Here is a 22,899-nt window from a genome sequence, read left to right on the forward strand (position 1 = left end):
CGTACTGTAATCACGATTTCAAGATTTTTTTTTTTTTTTGTAATTGATACTGTTAAGAGCTTAAAAGGTGTTTTACTTGGCGTTTTCGATTTAATTGCTAAAATTGAATGTTAAATGAAAATCAACTTTGTTTTTGCCATCTTATTATTCGCTGTCGCTTTAGATTATACGAAGGGTTTAAATTTTTTATATAATTTTTTTTTAGACTTTAAAATCCTTTTATTTTAAAACCAAGTTATATACTATAAATTTTTAAATTAATTATTGTTTTTTTTTTACATTTCAATGTTTGTTAAAAAAGATATTTTTTTCGACTAATAATGAAATCATTTGAAATTGAGTTGTGTACATAAGTAAATATTTTTACTATTTTTTAATAGTTAAAATTCTGTATTCCTTCGTTAAAACCTAAGTTCTTGTTTAGAGAATAACTCAATATGACTGGTTGTTTAAAGGTTCCAATTTGTTTTACATAAGTATGTCCATTATTTATGTAAGTAAAACTACATTACTTCTATACTTTCACAATTACTTGTTATTCTCGCAGCAACAATTATGCTGCTTGAAAATTCAGTTCAAAATTAGTTCCAAATAAACATTTTTAGTTTTATGATGATTAGATATTTCTTTACGAGTGGTTTTAATAATTTCTTAGAATTCCTATGTTAATAGGATAATGGAAGTAAAGCATTGTTTTAAATTTCCTATAATATTTCTCGGTAGATAATTTAATATACTATTTTTACTAAGAAAAAGAAGCTTATTTTCAAAATATATTTTTTTAATTAACAGTTTATAATGTTTTAAACACTGCATTTTATTTAATATGCAATGGTTTTCAGGTACGGTAAAGGAAGAAAACCATTATTCATGGTAACGTAAATCAGGGAAATTCAGTGAACTTAATCAGGGAAATCAGGGAAAAGTCAGGGAACTTTTTTTCGCTGTTCCTGTCGCCACCCTGTTCTAGTAAATAATTAAAAGGAAAACACTTGGATATTGCAGTGGTCACAACTGTCCTATAATTCCTATATTTTTGAAAAATTAAAAAAAAAAAAAAATCCTATATTTGTCCTATAATATTTTTAAATGCTGTTTGTCCCATATTTTCTTTTTTCCAGTCGAACATAGACATTTAAAAAAAAATCTAAATTTGTCCTAAATCCTTTTTTTAAAGACAGGAGTCGATGAAAACTGTTTAAGTTGGAAGAAATCACGTGTCTGAAATGCGCTTACGCTAGTTTCTCCTCTCTTCCTTTGTTGCCCCTAGCAAACTAAGTTAACTACCTCAACAACTTGCGGACTTTGTTTATCCAATACAGCCAGCTCTTCAACTGTATTGTCTATTTGGTACTTTAGTGAAGAAGAAAAATTATTTTCGAGGATGTTTTCTGGGCACAATGCTGCAAAATCAATGAAGCTTGCATCTCGAAAAATATCTTATGAAATATCACATAGATCAAAAATTGAAAAAAATTTTTTTCTTAACTTGTCCTATATTTTTCTTTGAAAAATTCTATATTTTTCTTTGAGCTTGCTGCAATTACTGATATTGCATTTTGCAGTATTTTACTAAAGTTTTACACAATATTGAATATTGTTTTAAAATAACCTATTTAAAATTAATCATTGCAGTCAAAGTCTTTCCTTTGCAGGTAATTACAAAAAATAAAAATATCTGGGGCAATGTTTGAATTTCATTCCTCACTTTATTTTGATAAAATTATTTATCAATTACCAAAGAGACTAAGATAGAGCAGAAAATCACTTAGATAAATTATAATTTGTAATGCTGTTATAATCATCTTTGGTTTGTACTTGTATGTGAGGTAAATGCAAGGAGGTTCTTTATTTATGACATTTCTTGTTGTTATGATTTATCAGTTATCAAATTATTCATGTGCCAGAAAAGAAATTTATTACCCATTTCTGCCTTACTCCAAAAAGTTATTACTTAATACCTTTGTATTGATTTCTTAACTCCCTATCTTTTAAATTTTTGGGAGTAACATGTTTTCAACGCTCAAACATTTTCTTTTATTCAAGGAAAAGAAAAAACATTAATTTAAAAAAAGGCCAGAAAATTTAAAAAATAAAGCAACTAGGCCATTTATTTGGAGCGTCCCCCACCCCATCAATGTCTTTTTTTTTTCATTCGTGGAAAGGTTAGAATTTTCTGATGTTTTTTATGCAAACCTTCCTTGAGAATTTTTGCCCAATAATCTTTCTCTTTCAATTCCTCATTCTTCGTATTAAATTTTCCAAGTTTTGAAAAACTTTTTTAAAGAGTTTCATAAGACAGGGTGGCGACAGATCAGGGAGAAGTCAGGGAACTTTATTGATCAGGGAAATATCAGGGAATTTTGAAAAAATAATAAAAATTCAGGGAAAATTGATCAAATGAAGAAATTTTTTTTTTTGCTTTGCAAAGTTAAACACCCTTTTTTCCTATTCATTTTCCGCCAATTATTTGTTTAAAAAAAGTAATATTAGTGAAATGTGATTATGCACTGACACATGTTTGTGCATTTTTTCCCCCTTAAGGTTAAAGTATTGAATCTTAAGTTATTAACCACAGGATGAATTTCTTAAGCTTCTGTGTCTGTAAAGTTGTTTATTTTACGTAGTTTGAATTTTTCATTGTGGCGACAGATCAGGGAGATCAGGGAAAAGTCAGGGAACTTTATTAATCAACTTTATTAAAGTCAGGGAAATATCAGGAAATTCCAAAAAAAATAACAAAAAATCAGGGAAAATTGATTTTATGATGAAAAAAAAATTCTTTTGCTTTACAAATTAAGTACTCTAATTCCTTACGCATTTTCCACCAATTATCTGTTCAAAAAAAAAAAGTAAAATTAATGAGATGCGATTATACACCGCCGCATATTTGTGCATCTTTTTTCCTCAACGTCAAAGTATTGAATCTTATTAACCACAGGATGGACTTCCTAAGATTGCTTCTGTGTCTGTTAGGATGTTTATTTTACCTAGCTTGAAGTTTCCTTTAACGCTTTCAATGCTACGTAAAAAAAACAACCATACAGGCAAAGAGGAAGCCTTCATTAATGCCTTAGCTCCTTTGCCTTTACTCCATCGTCTCGAAAAAAGTTAGCGTACAGTAATCACGATTTCAAGAAGAAATCTTTGGTTTTTGAATTAATACTGATGAAAGCTTAAAAGTTATTACTTCTTCGCATTTTTAATTTAATTTCTAAAATTGAACTTTCAATCAAAAAAACTTCGTTTTTTGCCGTTATACTATTTGTTGTCGCCACAGATTATAAAGGTTTTCTTTTCTTTAGACTTAAATGATTCTTTTATTTTATAACCAAGTTGTATTGATCTTTTATATATTTTGAAATTAACTAATTGCTGTTTTTTGAGCAATCACGATTGCTTATTGCTTTCATTTGACTGTTTTTGATGTGCTATCATTTTATTTTCCCAACGCCACCCTCTGCACCATCACCGTCGACCGGCTGGCTCCTCACGATGCTACTCCTATAGCGAAAGCCGTCTCCAGGTTGCATCCATGTCCTACACACACGCGCATACATACACACACGCGCACATACACACATACACCTATACACACATACACCTACACACACAAACACATACACACACAAACACATACACACACGCATGCATACATACACACACATACACACAACTACCCACACATTCCTGCCTGCACACAGACACAAACACATATGCCTACACACACATACACATTCCCCCACATACATACACATACCCCCCCCCACACACATACATTCATACACACAATTACCCACACACTTATGCCAGCACACAGACAAACACACATACACATAACCCGTACACACAATTACCCCCCCCCCCCCCACACACACAAACACACATGCCTACATACACACACTCGTGATTGCAAAAAACATAATTTGAATTCAAGATGTCAAAATTCAAATTAATTTAACTGTATTTTTTTTTTCATTTCAAAGTTGTTTGTTACAACAGCAATCTAAGTTTTTTTCTTCGTTACATACTGAAATCATTTGAAATGGAGTTAACTTGTTTACTCAAGTAATTAATTCATTAAAACTTATGTTCTTGATTAGAGAAAAGCTCCCTATGAATGAATGTCAAATGGTTTCATCTGTTTTGCATAAATATGTCAATTAGTTATATAAGAATAACTACATTACTTCTATTCTTTCACTATTACTTGTTGTTCTTGCAACAATGTATTATATACTGTTTGAAAATTTTGTTCAAAATAATTTCAATTACTTTTTAGTTCCATCAAAAATACTTAAGTGATTTTAATAGTTTCTTAAAATTTTTATGCTAAACGGTTTCTGGAAGCAAAGTATTTTTTTAAAAATTTTCTATAATCTTTCCACGTAGAAAAATTAAATATACTGTTTTGTAGGGTTTTTTTTCCCTAAAAAATTGACTTGATATATTTTTTTTTTACCATTTTATTAAAAAAGTAGCATTTTTTAAAAATATATCTTTAGTTCACCAACATTACACAACTTAAAACGTTTAAAATACTGCATTTTATACAAACATACAATGGATTTCAAGTGGAGCAAAGAAAGGAAGCCATTATCATTGGTAACGTAAATCAGGGAAATTTGGTGAACTTAATCTGGGAAATCAGGGAAAAGTCAGGGAACTTTTTTTCACTTTTCCTGTCGCCACCCTGTTTTTCTACTAGGCGTTCCATGCTACGTAAAATAAACAAACCAACAGGCAAAGAGGAAGTTGTCATTAAAGACTTTGCTCCATTGCCTTTACTCATTGTCTTGAAGTAGCTAGCGTACTGTAATCACAATTTCAAGATTTTTTTTTTACAATTGATACTCTAAGAACTTAAAAGGTATTTTACTTGGCGTTTTCGATTTAATTGCTAAAATTGAATGTTAAATGAAAATCAACTTTGTTTTTTGCCATCTTATTATTCGCTGTCGCTTTAGATTATACGAAGGTTTTTTATATTTTTTATATATATATATATATTTTTTTTTTTTTCAGACTTTAAAATTCTTTCATTTTAAAACCAAGTTATATACTATACAATTTGAAATCAATTATTGTTTTTTTACATTTCAATGTTTGTAAAAAAAGATTTTTTTTTCCGACTAATAAGGAAATCATTTGAAATTGAGTTGTGTACATAAGTAAATATTTTTACTATTTTTTAATAGTTAAAATGCTGTATTCCTTCGTTAAAACCTAAGTTCTTGATTAAAGAATAGCTCAATATGACTGGTTGTTGAAAGGTTCCAATTTGTTTTACATAAATATGTCCATTATTTATGTAAGTAAAACTGCATTACTTCTATACTTTCACAATTACTTGTTATTCTCGCAGCAACAATTATGCTGCTTAAAAATTCAGCTCAAAATTATTTCCAAATAAACTTTTCTAGTTTTATGATGATTAGATATTTCTTTACGAGTGGTTTTAATAATTTCTTAGAATTCTTATGTTTACAGGATACTGGAAGTAAAGCATTTGTTTTAGATTTCCTATAATATTTCTCGGTAGATAATTTAATATACTATTTTTACTAAAAAAAAGCTTTTTTTCAAAATATATTTTTTTAATTAACAGCTTAAAATGTTTTAAACACTGCATTTTATTTAATATGCAATGGCTTTCAGGTAGGGTAAAGGAAGAAAACCATTATCCATGGTAACATAAATCAGGGAAATTCAGTGAACTTAATCAGGGAAAAGTCAGGGAACTTTTTTTCGCCGTTCCTGTCGCCACCCTGTAAGAGAAAACCAGGCAATATCCAAACTTGACTGTGTGTGTGTCTAATAGATTCAATTTCAAATAGGACCGAATGTTCATTTACTTTTTTACAGGACTGTAGGAAATGTAATTTCTGTTTGATTTCTTTTTTAATTTTTTTCTTTGTTTTTGTATTATATAAAATTGCAAAAAACAACTTCAACAGGAAATTTCTTTTTAAGCTTGTTTAAAAAAAACAATTTTGGCATGAAAACCCTACTAGTCTCACAATAAAACTTGCACAGGTATTTTAGATTATTTGAACCTTTTATTTTTTATGAAATAGGACATAAATAAAGAAACACAGTGGAGCGCTACAAATCTGCCAGCATCCAAAATCCGTGTCTATTTTTTCCCGTTTTTCTTCTTGCGCTGCAAATTTATTTTCCATTTTTATTTAAATTCGCTGTATAATATTCCAAATCATGATAATTTGCATAAACAATTATTTTTATCACCTAATTTGCAGATAATACATTGTCTTATTATTATGCATTATACACTTGCCAAGCGATGTAAACAAATAAAAATATATTTATTAAAAAAATATGTTTGTACAGTGAAATCCCATTATAACAAACTTCAAGGGACCGCAAATTTTGTTCGTTGTAATGGAATTCAAATAATGTAATGGTAGTTATATAGGGAAAGAAAATGTAGTTTGTTGAAACGGAAATTTCATTGTATTGGTATTCGTTGTAACGGAATTTCACTGTATTTCTATTCAATATTCTTTTTATTGTGTACTAATGAAGAAATAATAAGAAAAAGCATAAATTAAAAGCAGAAACTAAAAGATTATTACATAGTTGAAGCAAATAGCTAATATTTTACGTGGCATCAAAGAAACACAAAAATAAGCCAAAGATAAATTCATCATGTACAAGTCCAAGGTGGATGATTTTGGACATTTCAATAGAAAACAAATGCTTTAACTATTGAAACCAAATACCAAGTATTTCCAAATTAGTGCCGTCTATTGGATTTAGTTTCCTTACAGTGGTGGTTACAAGGGCAATTATTACTTTTAAGTTTAAAAGTTTTTTAGTAACAGTTAAAATAATTAGTTGTTACTTTTTTTAATGATTGTAAATAGGTCAATTATCCTGTGAAGTAATTCATGAATATTTCAAAGTTTTTGATTACTATATTCGTTTTAAGATACCACTTAAAAAGTTAGTTACTAGATGGCCTGAAATTCGCAAGACCCTAAAATTTGGCCAACCACTTCTCCCAAGGTGCGCAGACTTTTGACCCGTCACTGTACATAGTAGTGTTTTCAATTTCTTATTTTAAAACCATTTTCAAAAACATCAATACAAGCTCCCTCTGATTCTGTTACCAACTGTGTGAAATCCTTTACTTCTTTTTTAGTTTAGTTTTATCAAAAATAAATGATGCATCATAAAAATCAGTGTGCTTACGATGCCATTCAAATTTCTGTCACAGGTGAAATAGGGAAGATAACATCAGACCGCCCTCAAAGCTACGCGATTTTGCTAGGGAAACATGAAAGACAGAACTCTCTTCGGTGACATCTTGACCTTCCGTATGAACATCCAGATTACCCTAACCATGATTATTCTGTTGAGAGTTATGTAGGAATCAGGGCAACATATACAATGGGGGGGGGGGGGGGGGGGTCTTAGGGTTCAAACCAACCACCAAAAAGTTTGGTTTGACATTTAAATGTTGGTTTATGTTTAAAAATTTCCAAAACATATTGTTCCAAAACTCAAATGTCTTTCATATGATATTAATTGCATAGAATGCTTTCATAATAGATAACCTGAAGACTTGAACACAGCACAAATAGTGCAAAACTTCCTCATGAAAGTTTTTAAACCAGGGTTGGCTTTCTGCCGGCAGAAACTGGTTTCTGCCCTGCCGGTGGCAGAAACTGGTTATAACCGGTAAAAACCGGCAGAAACTGGCAAAAACTAAAAAGCATCTTTATTAATTCAGGTAATTACAAAATGATGTTTGTTTAAGTAAACTAAAAAATGTAATTCTATTTCATCATTATAAAAAAATAAAACTCATTGCCCTTGATTTAGTTTGATCAGAAAGAGAACTGTTTAACTGCAGATGCTCGTAACATTTGTATTAATCTAAAGTACGAAAATCGTAAGGGCACTTAAGAAAAAGAATTGACATACAAATTTAAACAGGCAGTTACTGGTTGTTATTTGCTAGCTTATACGTGTCATCTAAAATGCTTGGGATTAAAATTATCATTTGCTCAAGAAGAAAATGCCAGAATTTTACTTGCCGATAGTAACCTCAATTTTATACCTAATATCACAGTTTTACAAAAAAAAAAAAAAAAAAAATTGATCCTATTTCCCAAAACTTATTTTTCCAGTCAAATTTTAAAACCACCCCAGTTACTCCATAGTAGATCATTTTATTTAAAAAATATATACAATTGATGAAAGTTTCATGAATCTTTGCTGTATCCTTGATGGTATTGCCATCTAGTTCTTCTGTTGCGAGAGTATTCTGTTATTTCTCCTCTATTCATATTAAATTAAGAAATCATTTATATTTTCAGTTCACCTTTTCTTAAAGACAGCTGCAGAGGGCAAAAAACATAATTTTTGATTTTTAATGATATTGTAAATAAATTGTGCTTTGGTTAACATTTCATTATTTTCCTGTGCTAAATTCCTATTGGGTATCAAAGATTTCTTTTATGTCATTTTTTTTTTTGAGTTTTTGCCAGTTTCTGCCACAAATGTGGCAGAAAGGGGTTTTTGGCATGCTGGTTTTAACCGGTTTCTACCAGTGGTTTTAACCACCTCGGCAGAAACTTGCCAACCTTGTTTTAAACCCTCCCCGAAATTATTTTCTGGTTATACGGCCCTGGTAGGATTGAGTTAGTCTCTAGACTACTATAGTTAGGATGTAAAAATATCATTGTATTTATTTACTTAAATAAGAGCTGCAATTTAAAAGCTTATCAAAATTTTCAGTTTTGAATGATTTTTTTCTAATTTGAATGCTACTGTTGTAAAAAAGAAACCTTTAATTCCGGTCTGGGAGCCGCTGCAACCTTACACCCGCCCCCATAGGTTTGCCACTGTCTGAAAATAGACTTTTTACCAGTACCATGAGTCACTGAAAAGACATTTGACTATTGCTTTCAGTTTAGAACTATCAATCCCAGTTTCAAAGCAAAATTTTATAAGACACTGAACTAATTCCACAAAATATTATGATGTTAGGTATTTGTACCTAGAAAATGTATCCTTCAAAGTAGTTGAATATAAACTTATCGTTAAATACTCAAAATTTTTATTTATCGTAAATACGTATGTACAATTTTTATATTTCAATAATAAAATTTTATAATTTAAAGCATTTATTGTATGTACTTTAAAATAGAAATATGCAATTGTGTTTTTTACCTTTTTTACTTATTTTGACTCATCTTGGCAGTATCCGAAAGACAAACTTGACTATGTTTCCAACATACTGTAAGATTCTCTTATTTTCAATAGTAAAATATAGTTGTTCTTTTTATGTGAATTTTTTTTTCTTTCCCTTTTTTACTTCCTTTTACAAAAAAGGAAGTATTGTATTCGCAAAAAAATTTTCACTCAAAAATCGACTTTAATTTCTATTTTACTCACCACCACCGAATGAATGTTGAGTTTTGTTGCCAAGTTTTGTCGCCAACTTGGCAACAAATTTGGCAATTTTTTTTTTAAAATCTGGTTTCAATTTAGCCATTGTTGGTGATATTTAGAGAGTAAACTATTGAATCACATTAAAAATGCAAATAATGGGGAAATTACATTAAATTGGAGTAAAAGGAAGTCATGTATGTGATGCACATATCAGCTCGTTTTTGCATTCATTTACTGTTGCAGAAAGAAGATAAGTGCTAAAAAATTTATGAGTGTACTCCTTGTTATTGTTCAACATAGCAATTTAATACTTGAGAAAATTATAGTTCTCCAGTGGGTGCCCACTGTGGGGTTCCAGCTAATGAGAAAGCAGACTTCCTTGCAGGGTTTAAGCTGGTTTCAAAAGTTCTTTAGCATAAAAGCTAAAATTGATGGAAAAATGTTAGCAAAATGCTAAAATGTTACACATTCTCATATATTTATATATGCCTCAGTGTGTTTCATCTCCAGTTAAAAATAAAATTCATATTTCATTTGTGACATCTTTGAAGAAATAAGTACAACAGCAATTTTTTTAAACATAAAATAAAAAAAAGAAAACATGATTGGTGTTTAGAACGTTGCAGTCCCCTCCTCCTAATAAAGCAGTTATTGGGGGGACATAATGCTGGATAAGACTAATAGTTATTGAACTTAATTGTAGTTTAAACATCTTAGCTAAGATTTAAAAAAGATTAAGTTGATTATCGCCATGCACGCTTCCTCTCTAGGATCATACATTTCTTCTTTATTTAAAAAACTAATTTATTTTTTATTTGAGCAAAAAAGCGAAAATGCATTGCTTTATTTTCACAATTCAGATTATGCTTTCGCATTATGCGAAAAATGCGACCGTTCACGGAAACCCTGCTTCCTTGCTAAAAAGGTTGTTTTAATCATGCAGAATATTTAACATCTTGTGTCCTTCTATGCTATTAAAAATCTTATTAAAAGATCTATCAAAGTATGTGCTCAGGAAGAACTCTATAACAGTGTTTCTCAAAAGTCTTCGAAGAATGTTATCCCAAATTTGTGTAATGGCCCAAGACGTAAAGCAGTTGCTTTGCCACTGGACATGACTGCTTACAAAATCATCTTCATAGATTCAAAGTTGTTCCTTCTCCGATGTGCAGCTCTGGAGAGGTGATGGACTATGCACATATCCACTGTCCCGCTTTGCAATAAATAACGAGACGTTCCTTGTAGAGATGAGTTTGGGCTCGTTTTTGAGAGTCCGGGCCCGCCCGAGCCCGAAAATTTGTAACCTAGCCCGCCCGAGCCCGAGTGATATTGTCTCGGACAAAAATCCGAGCGCCCCCCCCCCCTCCCCCGCGAGCCCGAAGGAAACTTTCTTGCATCAAAAACTGAGCCTTCTACAGTCTGACATGATCCTCTGTTAATAAAAAATGTTACGTCAAATATTCTTCATTAACAGAAGTTTCTAAATTTTCTTAAAATGCTCCACTTCAAATGCATTACTGTATGACATATTGCAATTTAATTAATTTATTTTTTCATTTTATTTATTTATTTATTTTTTGGAGGGGGGAGGGTGAATTCAACATTGATTCAATGGATTTAAATGTTCCTTTCATTTTCTCACAGTAGGAAAATGTTTACTTGCTTTGAATTTGTATGGAAATTGGTGAGTGAATATCTGTGCTTGAGCCCGAGCCCGAAACCTATTTTCGGTTCTAGAGCCGGAGCCCGCTTCGGGCCCTTGCTGAGCCTGTCTCATCTCTAGTTCCTTGCCGAGTGTTACTGGGAGGCAAGAGATATGTTAGATTAATAGACTCTGTTTCGGCTTTTTTTTTTTTTGTATTCTGTGTTCTTTAACCTTTTTTTGTTTTGAGCTATTATAATCTACCGTTAGAAAATCTCTGTAAATAAAACAAAGAATATATTTATATGTGTGTTTTTATCAGGGCTGGCAAGATTCTGCCAGAGTGGTTAAAACCACTGGTAGAAACCGGTTAAAACCGGCATGGCAAAAACCACTTTCTACCACATTTTCGGCAGAAACTGGCAAAAACTCTCAAAATGACCAAAAAAAAAAAAAAAAACCAACTATTGACAGACAGTAGAAAATGCATGGAAAAAATAATTAATTATTAACCAAAGCACAGTTTAATTTACAATATTATAACAATTCAGAATCAAATGTTACATTGTTTGGACCCTGCAGTTACTTCTTGGAAAAGGTGGTTCCAAAAATGTAAATAATTTCTCAATTTAATATGCACAAATGAGAAACTTTAGAATATTCTTGCAACAGAAGAGCTAGCAGGCAATGCATCAAGGAACAAGCAATATTCATAAAACTTTCAAATTGTATATTTTTTTAAACTGGTACATCATGTAGTAACTAGGGTAGTGGTAAAAATTCGACTGGAAAAATGAGTTTCGAGAAGTGGGGCCAATTTGTTTTGCAAAGCTGTGATATTAGGTACAAAATCTAGATTAATATTGGCAAGTAAAATTTGACACTTTCTTTTTGAAGCACATGATAATTTCAATCACAAGCAACTTAGATGAAGCTTATTTGCGAGCAAATTACAAACAGTAATGCCAGTTAAATTCTGTATCTCATTCCTCTTTCCTAAGAACCCATATGATTTTCATCCTTTTTTAGATTAATCCAAATATTACGAGCATCAGCAATTGAAAAGTTCCCTTTCTGAACTAAATCAAGGGCACTAGCATAACATTTTATTTTTTACAATGATGAAATGAAGTTTAATTTTTTATTTTGAACAAATATCATTTAGTAATTACTTTAGTTTTTTAAAACGATTTTAAGTTTTTGCCAGTTTCTGCCGGTTTTAACCGGTTATAACCAGTTTCTGCCACTGGCACGGCAAAAACTAGTTTCTGCCGGCAGAAAGCCAACCGTGGTTTATATATATATATATATATATATATATATATATATATATATATATATTAGGGTGGTCCTTATTTTTGAAGTTGTAGATATTTTACACGACGCCCCCTCAATTTGTTCCATTATACAAATAAATGATCCATGCAAAATTTTAAGTCAATCCATGAATATTAACATGTGCCCCTAGGGCCCCCTTTTTTGAGTTTCGAAGAAAAAATTGCGGATTTTCTCATTTTTATGGAAAAATATTCCTAGGTTTCATATTTAAAGTAATTTTGAACCTCAATAGATGTTGCTACTTCCAGACCAAGCATTCTCTCACTTTCATTCTGTAAAATTTTACATATTACATAGGCTACATGTACACCAATGGCCTTGGGACAGGCATACCGCTATTCGCGCTTGTTTCAAACCAAAAGGCAGGGGAACATTTCTTTCCACCAAGATGGACACAACGGATTCTAAAGACCTGTTGATTTAGAAAATTTTCTGTGTATGTAATAGGTGTGGCTAATAGGGTCACTAGGTTTCCATGCTATAAATATAAGTAATGACAATTATATTTTAATTCGCTGTTCTTTAGTTACATACTTAAATATTTATGCATTCTTATAATTTAAATTTTGAAAAATCCTCGATTACCCTACCATAAAAATACTCTATTTTCCGTATCTAAAGTATAAATTTAAAAAAATACCAGATCGGAATAATGTAATAATCTATACTTTAAAGTGTCTTCTATTTCACTACGTAGTCCTTCATTATCTTTAAATTCTTCTTGCAATTCACAAGATTTAGAAACCGAAATGGGTATCTATCCTAACTTGTTGAATTTTTTTTCTGTATCTGGTTTACCACAACGCAAAAAAGCTTGACAACTATTGATATCTGCTCGCATTTCATCAATGTTAGACAAATGCCATATTAGGAACAAAGATGTTTCTCATGTATTAACAGCCTAAGTAGATTCAGTAAATTTAAATCTAAATAACCTTATGATCAATCGTACATCCCTCAAGAGAGCAAGAGAAAATCTTCGAGAGGTAAAATCAAATTTCATGAATTTAAATTTAGATTTTTTAGTTATTCCCTGGGATACAAAGCTACATCCAGATGTAACTGGAAAAAAGCGCCGATAGGCTAACCATGATAGCTTCAGGTTCCAATGTTGAACACCTGCTCAGAATTTCTGAGATATTTCTTCAGTTGTATATGATATCTTAGATGATTGCTCGTTATTGCTAACTGTTCAAGCTGTAGTGATTTATACAGCGGCATACAATACCGGCCGTATAAATTGTGCATGTAATTTTTTAGAGCAAAAGCTGAACGGTGATACATTGCATTTGTATTGCTATCATCATGCACTTGAAATCCTACTGCAGAGTGTCTTTAAAGAAGTTCTTTCCTTTCTTAGTTCTAGACTCGATTATTTAAGCGCTTCAAAATTCAAAAAGTACACATACCACTTAAATTCTAAAAGAAGAATTTGATGACATATTACTGTTCGTAGAAAGAGGAATTAAGAAATATTACAGAGAATTCTCATAACGTGCAATAATATTTCTTGATGAAGTCCTCCCTCCTACAGGGATATGTTTTCGGCAACCTGGAGCTTATCTGTGAGCCAGATGGGTGGCAAAAGGATTTTTTGTTTGAATATTTATATATTTAGGAAACAATTTAAATTGACCTTACATGAAGAGAATGCCCATAAATGTTGTTTTACAGTTAAATGTTGTATGAAGATATAGTTTTTCGCAGCAATCCATTCTAGGCCTTTTAAATTAATATAAAGTCTAGTGTCTAAAAAACCTGCAGCGTACAAAATGATGACAAACATGCAGCAGAAGCAGTGATTGAAAAATTCATAAATCATTTATGGTACTTAGGGGATGAACTAGTAGCTTTGTCCGTATTGGATGAAGGAATTAACTTTGAAGATAGGAAAAGACTACTTAAAAAAAAATGCTTGCTGAATAGGAAGACGTATCTGATGACTCAACTTTCTTAGTAAAGATCTTCCTCTTTATAGAATCAATTACAAGTCAATAAAACTGTTTGATAAGTTACAAACACCAAGAGATGCTTTCCAATTTATTCTGATTCATGCCAAAATGAAGGAAGCTATTTAAAGGGAAGAGATATCGTTAAAATGCTGAAAATTGTGAATAATACAACTGAAAGAGGAGCACAATTAATCAAAGAATTTCACAATCAATTTACCAAATATAAGTCACAAAAGCAATTTAGTATTTTACAGACAGTCCAAGACTATCGGGGAAAAAATGCACACGATTGACATACATTGAGAAAAGCGTATGATTAAGGTAAAGTTTCTACAGCACTATTTCATTCTTATTCAATGTAAAATCTTTAGACGATATGAAGTAATTAAAAAGATTAATTTTAGTGCTACCTCGCTGTAAAAATATTTTGCAAATAGAGGAGATACGATGTACGGGGTCTGAAGTAAAAACTCGAAGATTTGTGGGAAAATTATCAAAAGTGTTAAAGTTCAACGTCCTAGGGGGACGTGTTATTATTTACCGATCGAGCTCAAATTTTGCACCGATTACTTTTTATTATAGTGTCACAAAACTAGGGGTCTTGTTGAAACATTTATTGAATTCCGAAAAAATTTTTTCCCATATAAATAAGGACCACCCTAATATATATGTATTTTCCCTATACAAATCCAGTTTTTGTTGGATCTGGACCAAATTTGTTAGGGAGGTGCTTGGGCACCCGAGAATGAACATAGGGAAGTTTTCAAATGCCAAAAAGAACCAATCCGTTCTAATTTTAATTTTAGGGCCCGAAAATGGCTTTAAACAGCTCTTTCTACCCGAAATAATTATCCAATCAGTTCGATTTTAGCGCCATTCGAAAGCTCGCAAAAAATACCCATAGAGTTCAAACAATCTTTTCGAATTTAAAAACAAAAATGCTGTAAAATCACGGGGAAAAAATTAAAAAGGCTTTTAAATCTAATGGAACTCTTATTTTCATATCGTAAAACTATCGTAAAACTACCATTTGCGGGATCTCATTTTAAATTAGGGTTCAGAAGGTTGCCACTTTTTTTTTCTCATCTGTGAATAAATAAAATTTTCTTTTTGTTTTGAGGTAAAAATTTCTCTTTTTGATTATTATTTGCCGATTTATCTTCTTTCTTTTTTTTAAAGGAATTTAGTTGTATTTATGGAAGGTTGCGTTTAATTTATTCGGGAATTTTTTATTTGTCATTTTCTATTTTTAAGAATGATTATTTTTACCGAAAATTTTACAGTATTTTTTTTTCTCTAATTTAAACCCGATTGTTGAACATGCGTCACTTGACATAACTTTTATTTTCGAGGTAGACCGTGCAAAGCTGGGCAATGCAGCTAGTCATAATAATAAAAAGGAACATAGCAACTTAAAAACTTTGTTCCGTTGACATCATTCATGTTTTAAAATATTACATTTTAATTTGGGAACCCGAACTTTGGGTATTGCATTCTATTATTTACTATTTTTTACTTCTAAAATTCGATTTTTTTATAAATAGATCTGGAATGGTCACAATTGGTGCTGATCATGTGGTTGAACAAGTCATTAATTCTAAAATTGGACAATTGTTTTTTCCAAGAATAAGAGAGATAGTTCCCCAGTATTTAAGTGAGGAAAAAGAAAAATTAAACAAGAAGCTATTTGAAGCAAATGAAGAAGTGGCTGAGAAAGTGACAGCAGAGGATTCAACTAAAGGATCAAAATCAGTCATACTTGGTGAGTGGTTAATATTTATTGTAATTACACTTTTTAGCCTACTTTCCCAGTAAAAGTCAGAGAAAGAAGAGAAAAGCATGAAAGAAGACTTAATGCATCTTGAAAATATTACAAAAAACAAAAAAAAAAATCGAAAATAAAAAAAATAATTAAATAAATATCGAAAAATTGGAAAGTGGGTTATTGAGATGGGGGGAAATGTCTGTCTGTCTGTCCCCCCCCCCCCCCAAAAAAAAAAAAAAACCTTTGAGTGAATAGTCCGATTCGAACAGTTTTTTTTTTGCTCGAAAGATCTTGGCGAGGACACCTCATTTCTACATTTCACTTTTTGATTTGAACTATTTTTTGTTCAATTTTGAACAGTTCGAAAGAACTTAACATTAGCGCCTACAGGGAAGTTCAAGGCAATTCCGAACTTAGAAGGCGAATTTGCTTCAATTGCGAATTTGCTTCAAACAAACTTTGTAGGAAAAAGCTTTTGATGAAAAACTTGTACACAAAATATCTTTTTGATTTGAACAATTTTCCATTATTTTTAACAGTTCAAATCCCTTAACATTAGCGCCTAAAGAGAAACTGAAAGTCAATGTAGATTCCGTACTTGAAGGCGGATTTACTTCAAACAAATTTTGTTGGAAATAGCTCTTGACGGCCAACTCCCGACTCCGACAACTTTGGGGCACCTGACTCTGACTCTTGTGCCCGACAATTATTCGGACTCCGACTCCCTGACTTCGACTCTGACTACGTAGCTTTGGCAAAACTTTATACACGGAGGAAAAATGACTGACTCCGATTCTTGGATATTCGACTACAACTCATTTATCCCAAAATGAGATTGACTCCAACTCCGCAGCCATGATTTTAACTGTGAAATAATTATTGTTGATATGCCTTGTTTTTATTTTCACTCTAAATTTAGGTATTAAGTTTTTGACAGATAAAAATGAAGTCATTTATTTTTCTAAATAAAGATATACGCAGACGATTTTTTTTTTTTTGACAATGAAAATTATTTCTTTAAGTTGACATTTTATTTTTTTTATTTATTTTAGTAAGTGCATTAATTCATTTAAAAAAATATTTTTGGCAACTGGGGAAAAGAAACGTTTTTTTTTTTTTTTTGATATGATGTATTTATTTTAATGAGCTTATTAATTTTAATCATTAGTTTTTTGTTTTTAAAGTGGTTTAAAATATTTTTTTTTGATGGAAAAAAGTGCACTAGCTACTTTGTTTAAAAGATGCTGCTATTTTATTTGTTTATTTAGTTATTTATTTATTTATTTTTACGCATCCAATTTTTTAGATGTGTAAGGCATATTTTATTCTTAGAAATCAGCTTAAAATATTAAAAAAATTATCTTTGAAACAATTTGCGATTTTAGCTATTTTTGAGAATATTGTTCAGGTACTTGAAAGTAGATATGATTATATGGGAAAGTAGACTCGTTTAGTTCTAAACAGAACTTCTTGTTTAAATAACTATTGTTGCATATTTGTTCGGCTTCAAAAATTTCAAGATGTCTCTAAGTTGTCGTGAAATGCTCACCATTCACGACGTCACTTCTGTCGCATTACTTCTGCGATTTTGCTAAAATTAAAAGTAGAAATTTTACCTTCATAGGGCTACAATTAGTACAACTTTTAGATTTGTGAATTTCAAAAATGTTTGTTTTACGTATTGAATTTAAATTCATTAGAACAGCTCAGATGTAAGGAAGTATAATATTTGATATTAAAACATTCAATCAATAATAAGTCAAGCACTAAACATAAACTATATGGGTCATTTTCATAAAAGCCGTCATTTTGAGATTATTAAGTTCAAAAAAATTAAAGTGGTTGGAATCAGATGAAACCTTTTATAGAGATAAGATATATGTAAGAGTTTTGTGAAAAAAAATATTGATCCTGCAAAACAAAAATAATTTTTGAATTTCATTATACCCTCACTTAAGCGTAATTCCCTCACTAGTCAGCTAATAAGGAATTCATTAATTTTGGATTCTAGTAGTTATGCCTAACTGATATTTGAGTTTAATTCATACTTATATCCTTAAACGAAGAAATAACTTATGATTAGAGACATACCGAGTACTCGGTAACTACTCGGTACTCGGCCAATTTGCCGAATACTCAGTACTCGGCCAAATTCTGATCAGATACTCGGCCAATACCGAGTAGTTGCAAAAAATTGAATATTGTCCAAGACAGATACTAAAATTTATAAAAAAGAGCAAGCATTATCAGGGTGGCGACAGATCAGGGAAAAGTCAGGGAACTTTATTAATCAGGGAAAAATCAGGGAAATATCAGGGAATTTCGAAAAAATAACAAAAAAAATCAGGGAATATTGATTTTATGAAGAAAAAAAATTTTTTTTTTGCTTTACAAAATTAAGTACCCTAATTCCCTATGCATTTTCCACCATTTATCTGTTCAAAAAAAAAAAAGTTAAAATTAATGAGGTACGATTATACATTGCCGCATATTTGTGCATCTTTTTTCCTCAACCTAAGATTGTTTCTGTGTCTGTAAAGTTATTTATTTTACCTAGCTTGAAGTTTGCTTTCTTTCAATACTACATAAAATAAACAACCCTACAGGCAAAGAGAAAATTGTCATCAGTGCCTTAGCTCCTTTGCCTTTATTCCATTGTCTCGAAGTAATAAGCGTATTGTAATCAAGAATTCAAGAAGAAATCTTTGTTTTTTGAATTAATACTGATAAAAGCTTAAAAGTTATTACTTCTTCGCTTAAAGTAATTGCTAAAATTGAACTTTGAATTAAAAAAAAACTTTGTTTTTTGCCGCTATACTATTTGCTGTCACCGCAGATTATGAAAGGTTTTCTTTTCTTCAGGCTTAAATGATTCTTTTATTTTAAAACCAAGTTGTATTCTTCTTTTATCTATTTTGAAATTAACCAATTGCTTTTTTTCCCCTTGCACTTCAAAGCTGTTTGTTACAAAAGCAACCTAAGACTTTTTTCGATACATACTGAAATCATTTGAAATAGAGTTAACTTGTGCACTTAAGTAAATATCTGTATTTTTTTATTGTTAAAATGCTGTAATCATTCATTAAAACTTATGTTCTTGATTAGAGAAAAGCTCTCTTTGAATGGATGTCAAAAGGTTTCATCTGTTTTACATAAATATGTCAGTTACATAAGAATAACTACATTACTTCTATTATTTAACTATTACTTGTTATTTTTGCAACAATTATTATATTGTTTGAAAATTTTGTTCAAAAAAATTTCAATTACTTTTTAGTTCTATCATAAATACACATGTTTTTAAGAGTGATTTTAATAGTTTCTTAAAATTCTTATGCTAAGCGGTTACTGGAAGTAAAGTTTTTTTTTTTTTAATTTTATATAACTTTCCATGTAGAAAAATTTAATATACTGTTTTGTAATTCCCCCCCCCCCCCAAAAAAATTGACTGGATATGTTTTTTTTTATCATTTTATTAAAAAAAACAGCATTTTTTTAAAATTATATCTTTAGTTCAACAACTTTACACAACTTAAAACGCTTAAAATACTGCATTTTATACAAACATACAACAGATTTCAAGTAGAGCAAAAAAAGGAAACCATTATCATTGGTAACGTAAATCAGGGAAATTTGATGAACCTAATCAGGGAAAAGTCAGGGAACTTTTTTTCACAGTTCCTGTCGCCACCCTGATTATATTCTGCAATCATTTACAATTAAAATTTATAAGTCAAATTTAAATTTTGAGAATAATGAAGTTTGTAATGCTTTAATGGAATAAATCTTTATTTTAATGTCCACAAAGTTAATAAAACTTATTCACTAAAAATTACGCAAAAAATGTAAGTATAGAAAATATGGAATTTTTATATTAAAAATTGGATTTTTGCTACAAACAAAAATTAGTTATAAAAAAATGTAAAAATACCTTTTCTTAAAAAATAAAACAACCTTAAAAGTACAGTGCAGGAACTCTGCAGCCACGTGTTTTGGCATTACAAGGAATTCCTTTTTCAATGCAAAAAATGGGGGCTCATAGATTTAAAGGCATCCGACAAAAGTCCTATTTTTTTGTTGAATGTCTTTAGATTCTTTAGCTCACATGTTATGCACGGAAAAAGACGTTCCTTGTAACGGGGGGGGGGGGGGGGGGGGCAGAAACACGTGTCTGGAGTGTTCCTGCACATTTGTTTTATCTGCTTTTAAAAATTATTTATGTTTGGCAGATTAGAACTATAATTGATTGGTATACAGTGAAACCCCTCCTAACGGACACCCCTCTTATGCGGACAATTTTTAATTCCCCAGTTCCAATGCAAATAACATTATTAAACCTTTGTTCTGCGTACACCTCTATATTGCAGAAAAAAAATTTGTCCTGTTAGTGTCCGCATTAGAGGGATTTTACTGTAATTTGTTTTAATTCCAATTTGATTAATCATACCTTTTATTTATTTATTTTTAATTTAAAAAATTATTTTTTTGTAAAATTTTTGACACAAACAAAATTGTATATATATAATGCGTAGTTAAATTTCAGCAGGAATTTAGTTTTAAAAACTATTATATGGACAAGGAGGTTTATACTACTATTCCAATAAGTTCAAAATTCATCACATGTGTGTCGGTGGTTCTTCTTAAAACAAACTTGGAACTCGGCCGAGTAGTGAAAGGCCGAGTACTCGGTAACTCGGTACTCGGCCGAGTAATAAAAGGCCGAGTACTCGGTACTCGGCTACTCGGCCAAAGTGCTACTCGGTACGTCTCTACTTATGATTATTCAATTTTTATACATTATTTTTCTATAAAAAGAGATAAGAGGAAATGGCAAAAATCCTTATCTGGTTTTATGCTTTCATACAGATTCCAAGTGAAAACTTCCGACAAATTAGACACAAATATGCTGTAATATTTTTCTGGGTTTCCAGCTGTAAATTACTGCACTTTTTTCACTAATTTTTTTTTATTTCATTGAGATGATTGGGAGGAATTTGACTGTTGTCTACTGAAAATGACACTAACTGCAGGAGACAAACTTGAAAATAATTATGTGAACTAATTTTCAATGAAATTTTAATTGTAACTAGTCAACCCGTGCGGAACTCCGCACTGTGCTTCGAATCGTTTCATAAGGCATTTCGCTCTTTAAAAATTTCAAAGGAAGAAAATTATGAAGAAGAACCGAAAAAAAGTAAGCGCAGAAGAGAAGGCATGTAATTTAAAGACATCAGTAACAAAACCTCGTTAAATACAACGTTGTGATAATTTGATCATCGCTCACCTTTTGGTCGTACATATTTTTAATGCAAACATAAATATCATTAAAAGTGTGGCTGAGTAGTGACTCGTGAAAAAGAAAAATTGTGCATGTGAAAAAACAGGCTGTGGCAATTACAGTCCTGCCCATAAGAGCATCTGACGGGAAAAAAAAGAAACATTAAAGAGATATTTATTGGCACGGATTTGAATTGGCGCCATTCTGATTAACAGCCTGACCCCCAACAAACCTAGCAATTGTGCATTCCTTTTTGAAAGCTATTCATTGAAGGAATGCGTAGTAAAAAACAGCAAAAAAGCTTTTTGCCAAAAAAAAACCAATAATAATAATAATAAGAACATGCTTCTATGCATTAACCAGCATGATACGATTTAAAATTATTCGTAAAGCATGGAATTTGATTGAAGAATGACGAAGACCTCACGTAGCGATTGAAACAAACATTCTAGAGAAGTAATAAATTAGAATGAAAATAAGTGTTTTTATCTTTGAATATTGAACTATTTAACGTAGAAGGTTGCTTTAACCGTTACGGCTTAAATGCCCGTACATGTTTCTCTTTTAATCGAACACTTAAAATTCAAAACCAAAACCACTTGAACTGAGTCCGTTTTTTAAGTGTAATTTTTTGAACGTAGACAAAATGAATTTTTTTTTTTCAGCAGAAAGCAGAGGAGTAGAAAATGATTTCTTGCTAATGAAGTTGATAATAATTTTAATGTTTTATATCGTATTCGCGCGAATAAAAAATTAAAGGTTTATTGGATGAAACTCGTAGTTTTAATTTGGCGTAGTATTTTTTCATTTGTACAAAATGTCGAACACTGCTATTAGAAATATCTACATTTCAGCATACAATGAAAATGTTTTTCTGCACAAAAAGGATTTCCTTTAGGTAAATCTAATACTTTCTTATGCTTACATTATGCATATTGGTCTGGATGTAGTCAAAGCTTAAAAAAAAGGAAGAACACCCTTCGATTAACAGTCAACTTATCCGAATGATAACTGTAGCCTGCATAAAGGAATCGAAACACCAAGTAGCATTCCCACTGCATTTATTTTATTACGTGTGTATGTTGTGAGTACATGTAATGCGTAATACTAATATAAATTTGATATTATGTCGGACAGCCCAAGCTTGCCCGAAGTTCAGATAGTTTATAGCCGAACGCTCTACCGAAAAAAAACTTATCAATTTAACCGAACAACTAAGTCCAGTGCTTTTAAACTTTATTAAAATATAAACACACACACAGACTTTTTTTTTTTGCCAAAAGCGACGTAAAAAAATGGAAAACTGCATTAGATTTTTGCTTTAAAAAAAAAAAATGCATAAGAATTACAGGCTGCATCAAGGTTTTGAAACAGCAAGGGGCGTTTTCGAAAACTTGATTTTTCGACCGTAAGTCTATTTTTCTTCATTAGCCAGCCTGATAAGTTTTAAAATGGGAAGGGAATAATATTTAAGATAAGATATTGAAGAAACATTTTTTAT

At 30.9% G+C, this 22,899-nt stretch overlaps 1 protein-coding gene across 1 annotated transcript in view; it reads left to right on the forward strand.

The window, feature by feature from the left end:
* LOC129216206 (biorientation of chromosomes in cell division protein 1-like 1) overlaps positions 1-22,899 on the forward strand; it is a 64,928-nt gene that overhangs the window by 8,302 nt on the left and 33,727 nt on the right. Inside the window, exon 3 of the mRNA XM_054850392.1 lies at positions 15,900-16,117. Coding sequence (XP_054706367.1) covers positions 15,900-16,117 — 218 coding nt within the window. The remainder of the gene's footprint in view (positions 1-15,899; positions 16,118-22,899) is intronic.

Source organism: Uloborus diversus, chromosome 2 (assembly GCF_026930045.1).
Source record: "Uloborus diversus isolate 005 chromosome 2, Udiv.v.3.1, whole genome shotgun sequence".
NCBI lineage: Eukaryota > Metazoa > Arthropoda > Arachnida > Araneae > Uloboridae > Uloborus > Uloborus diversus.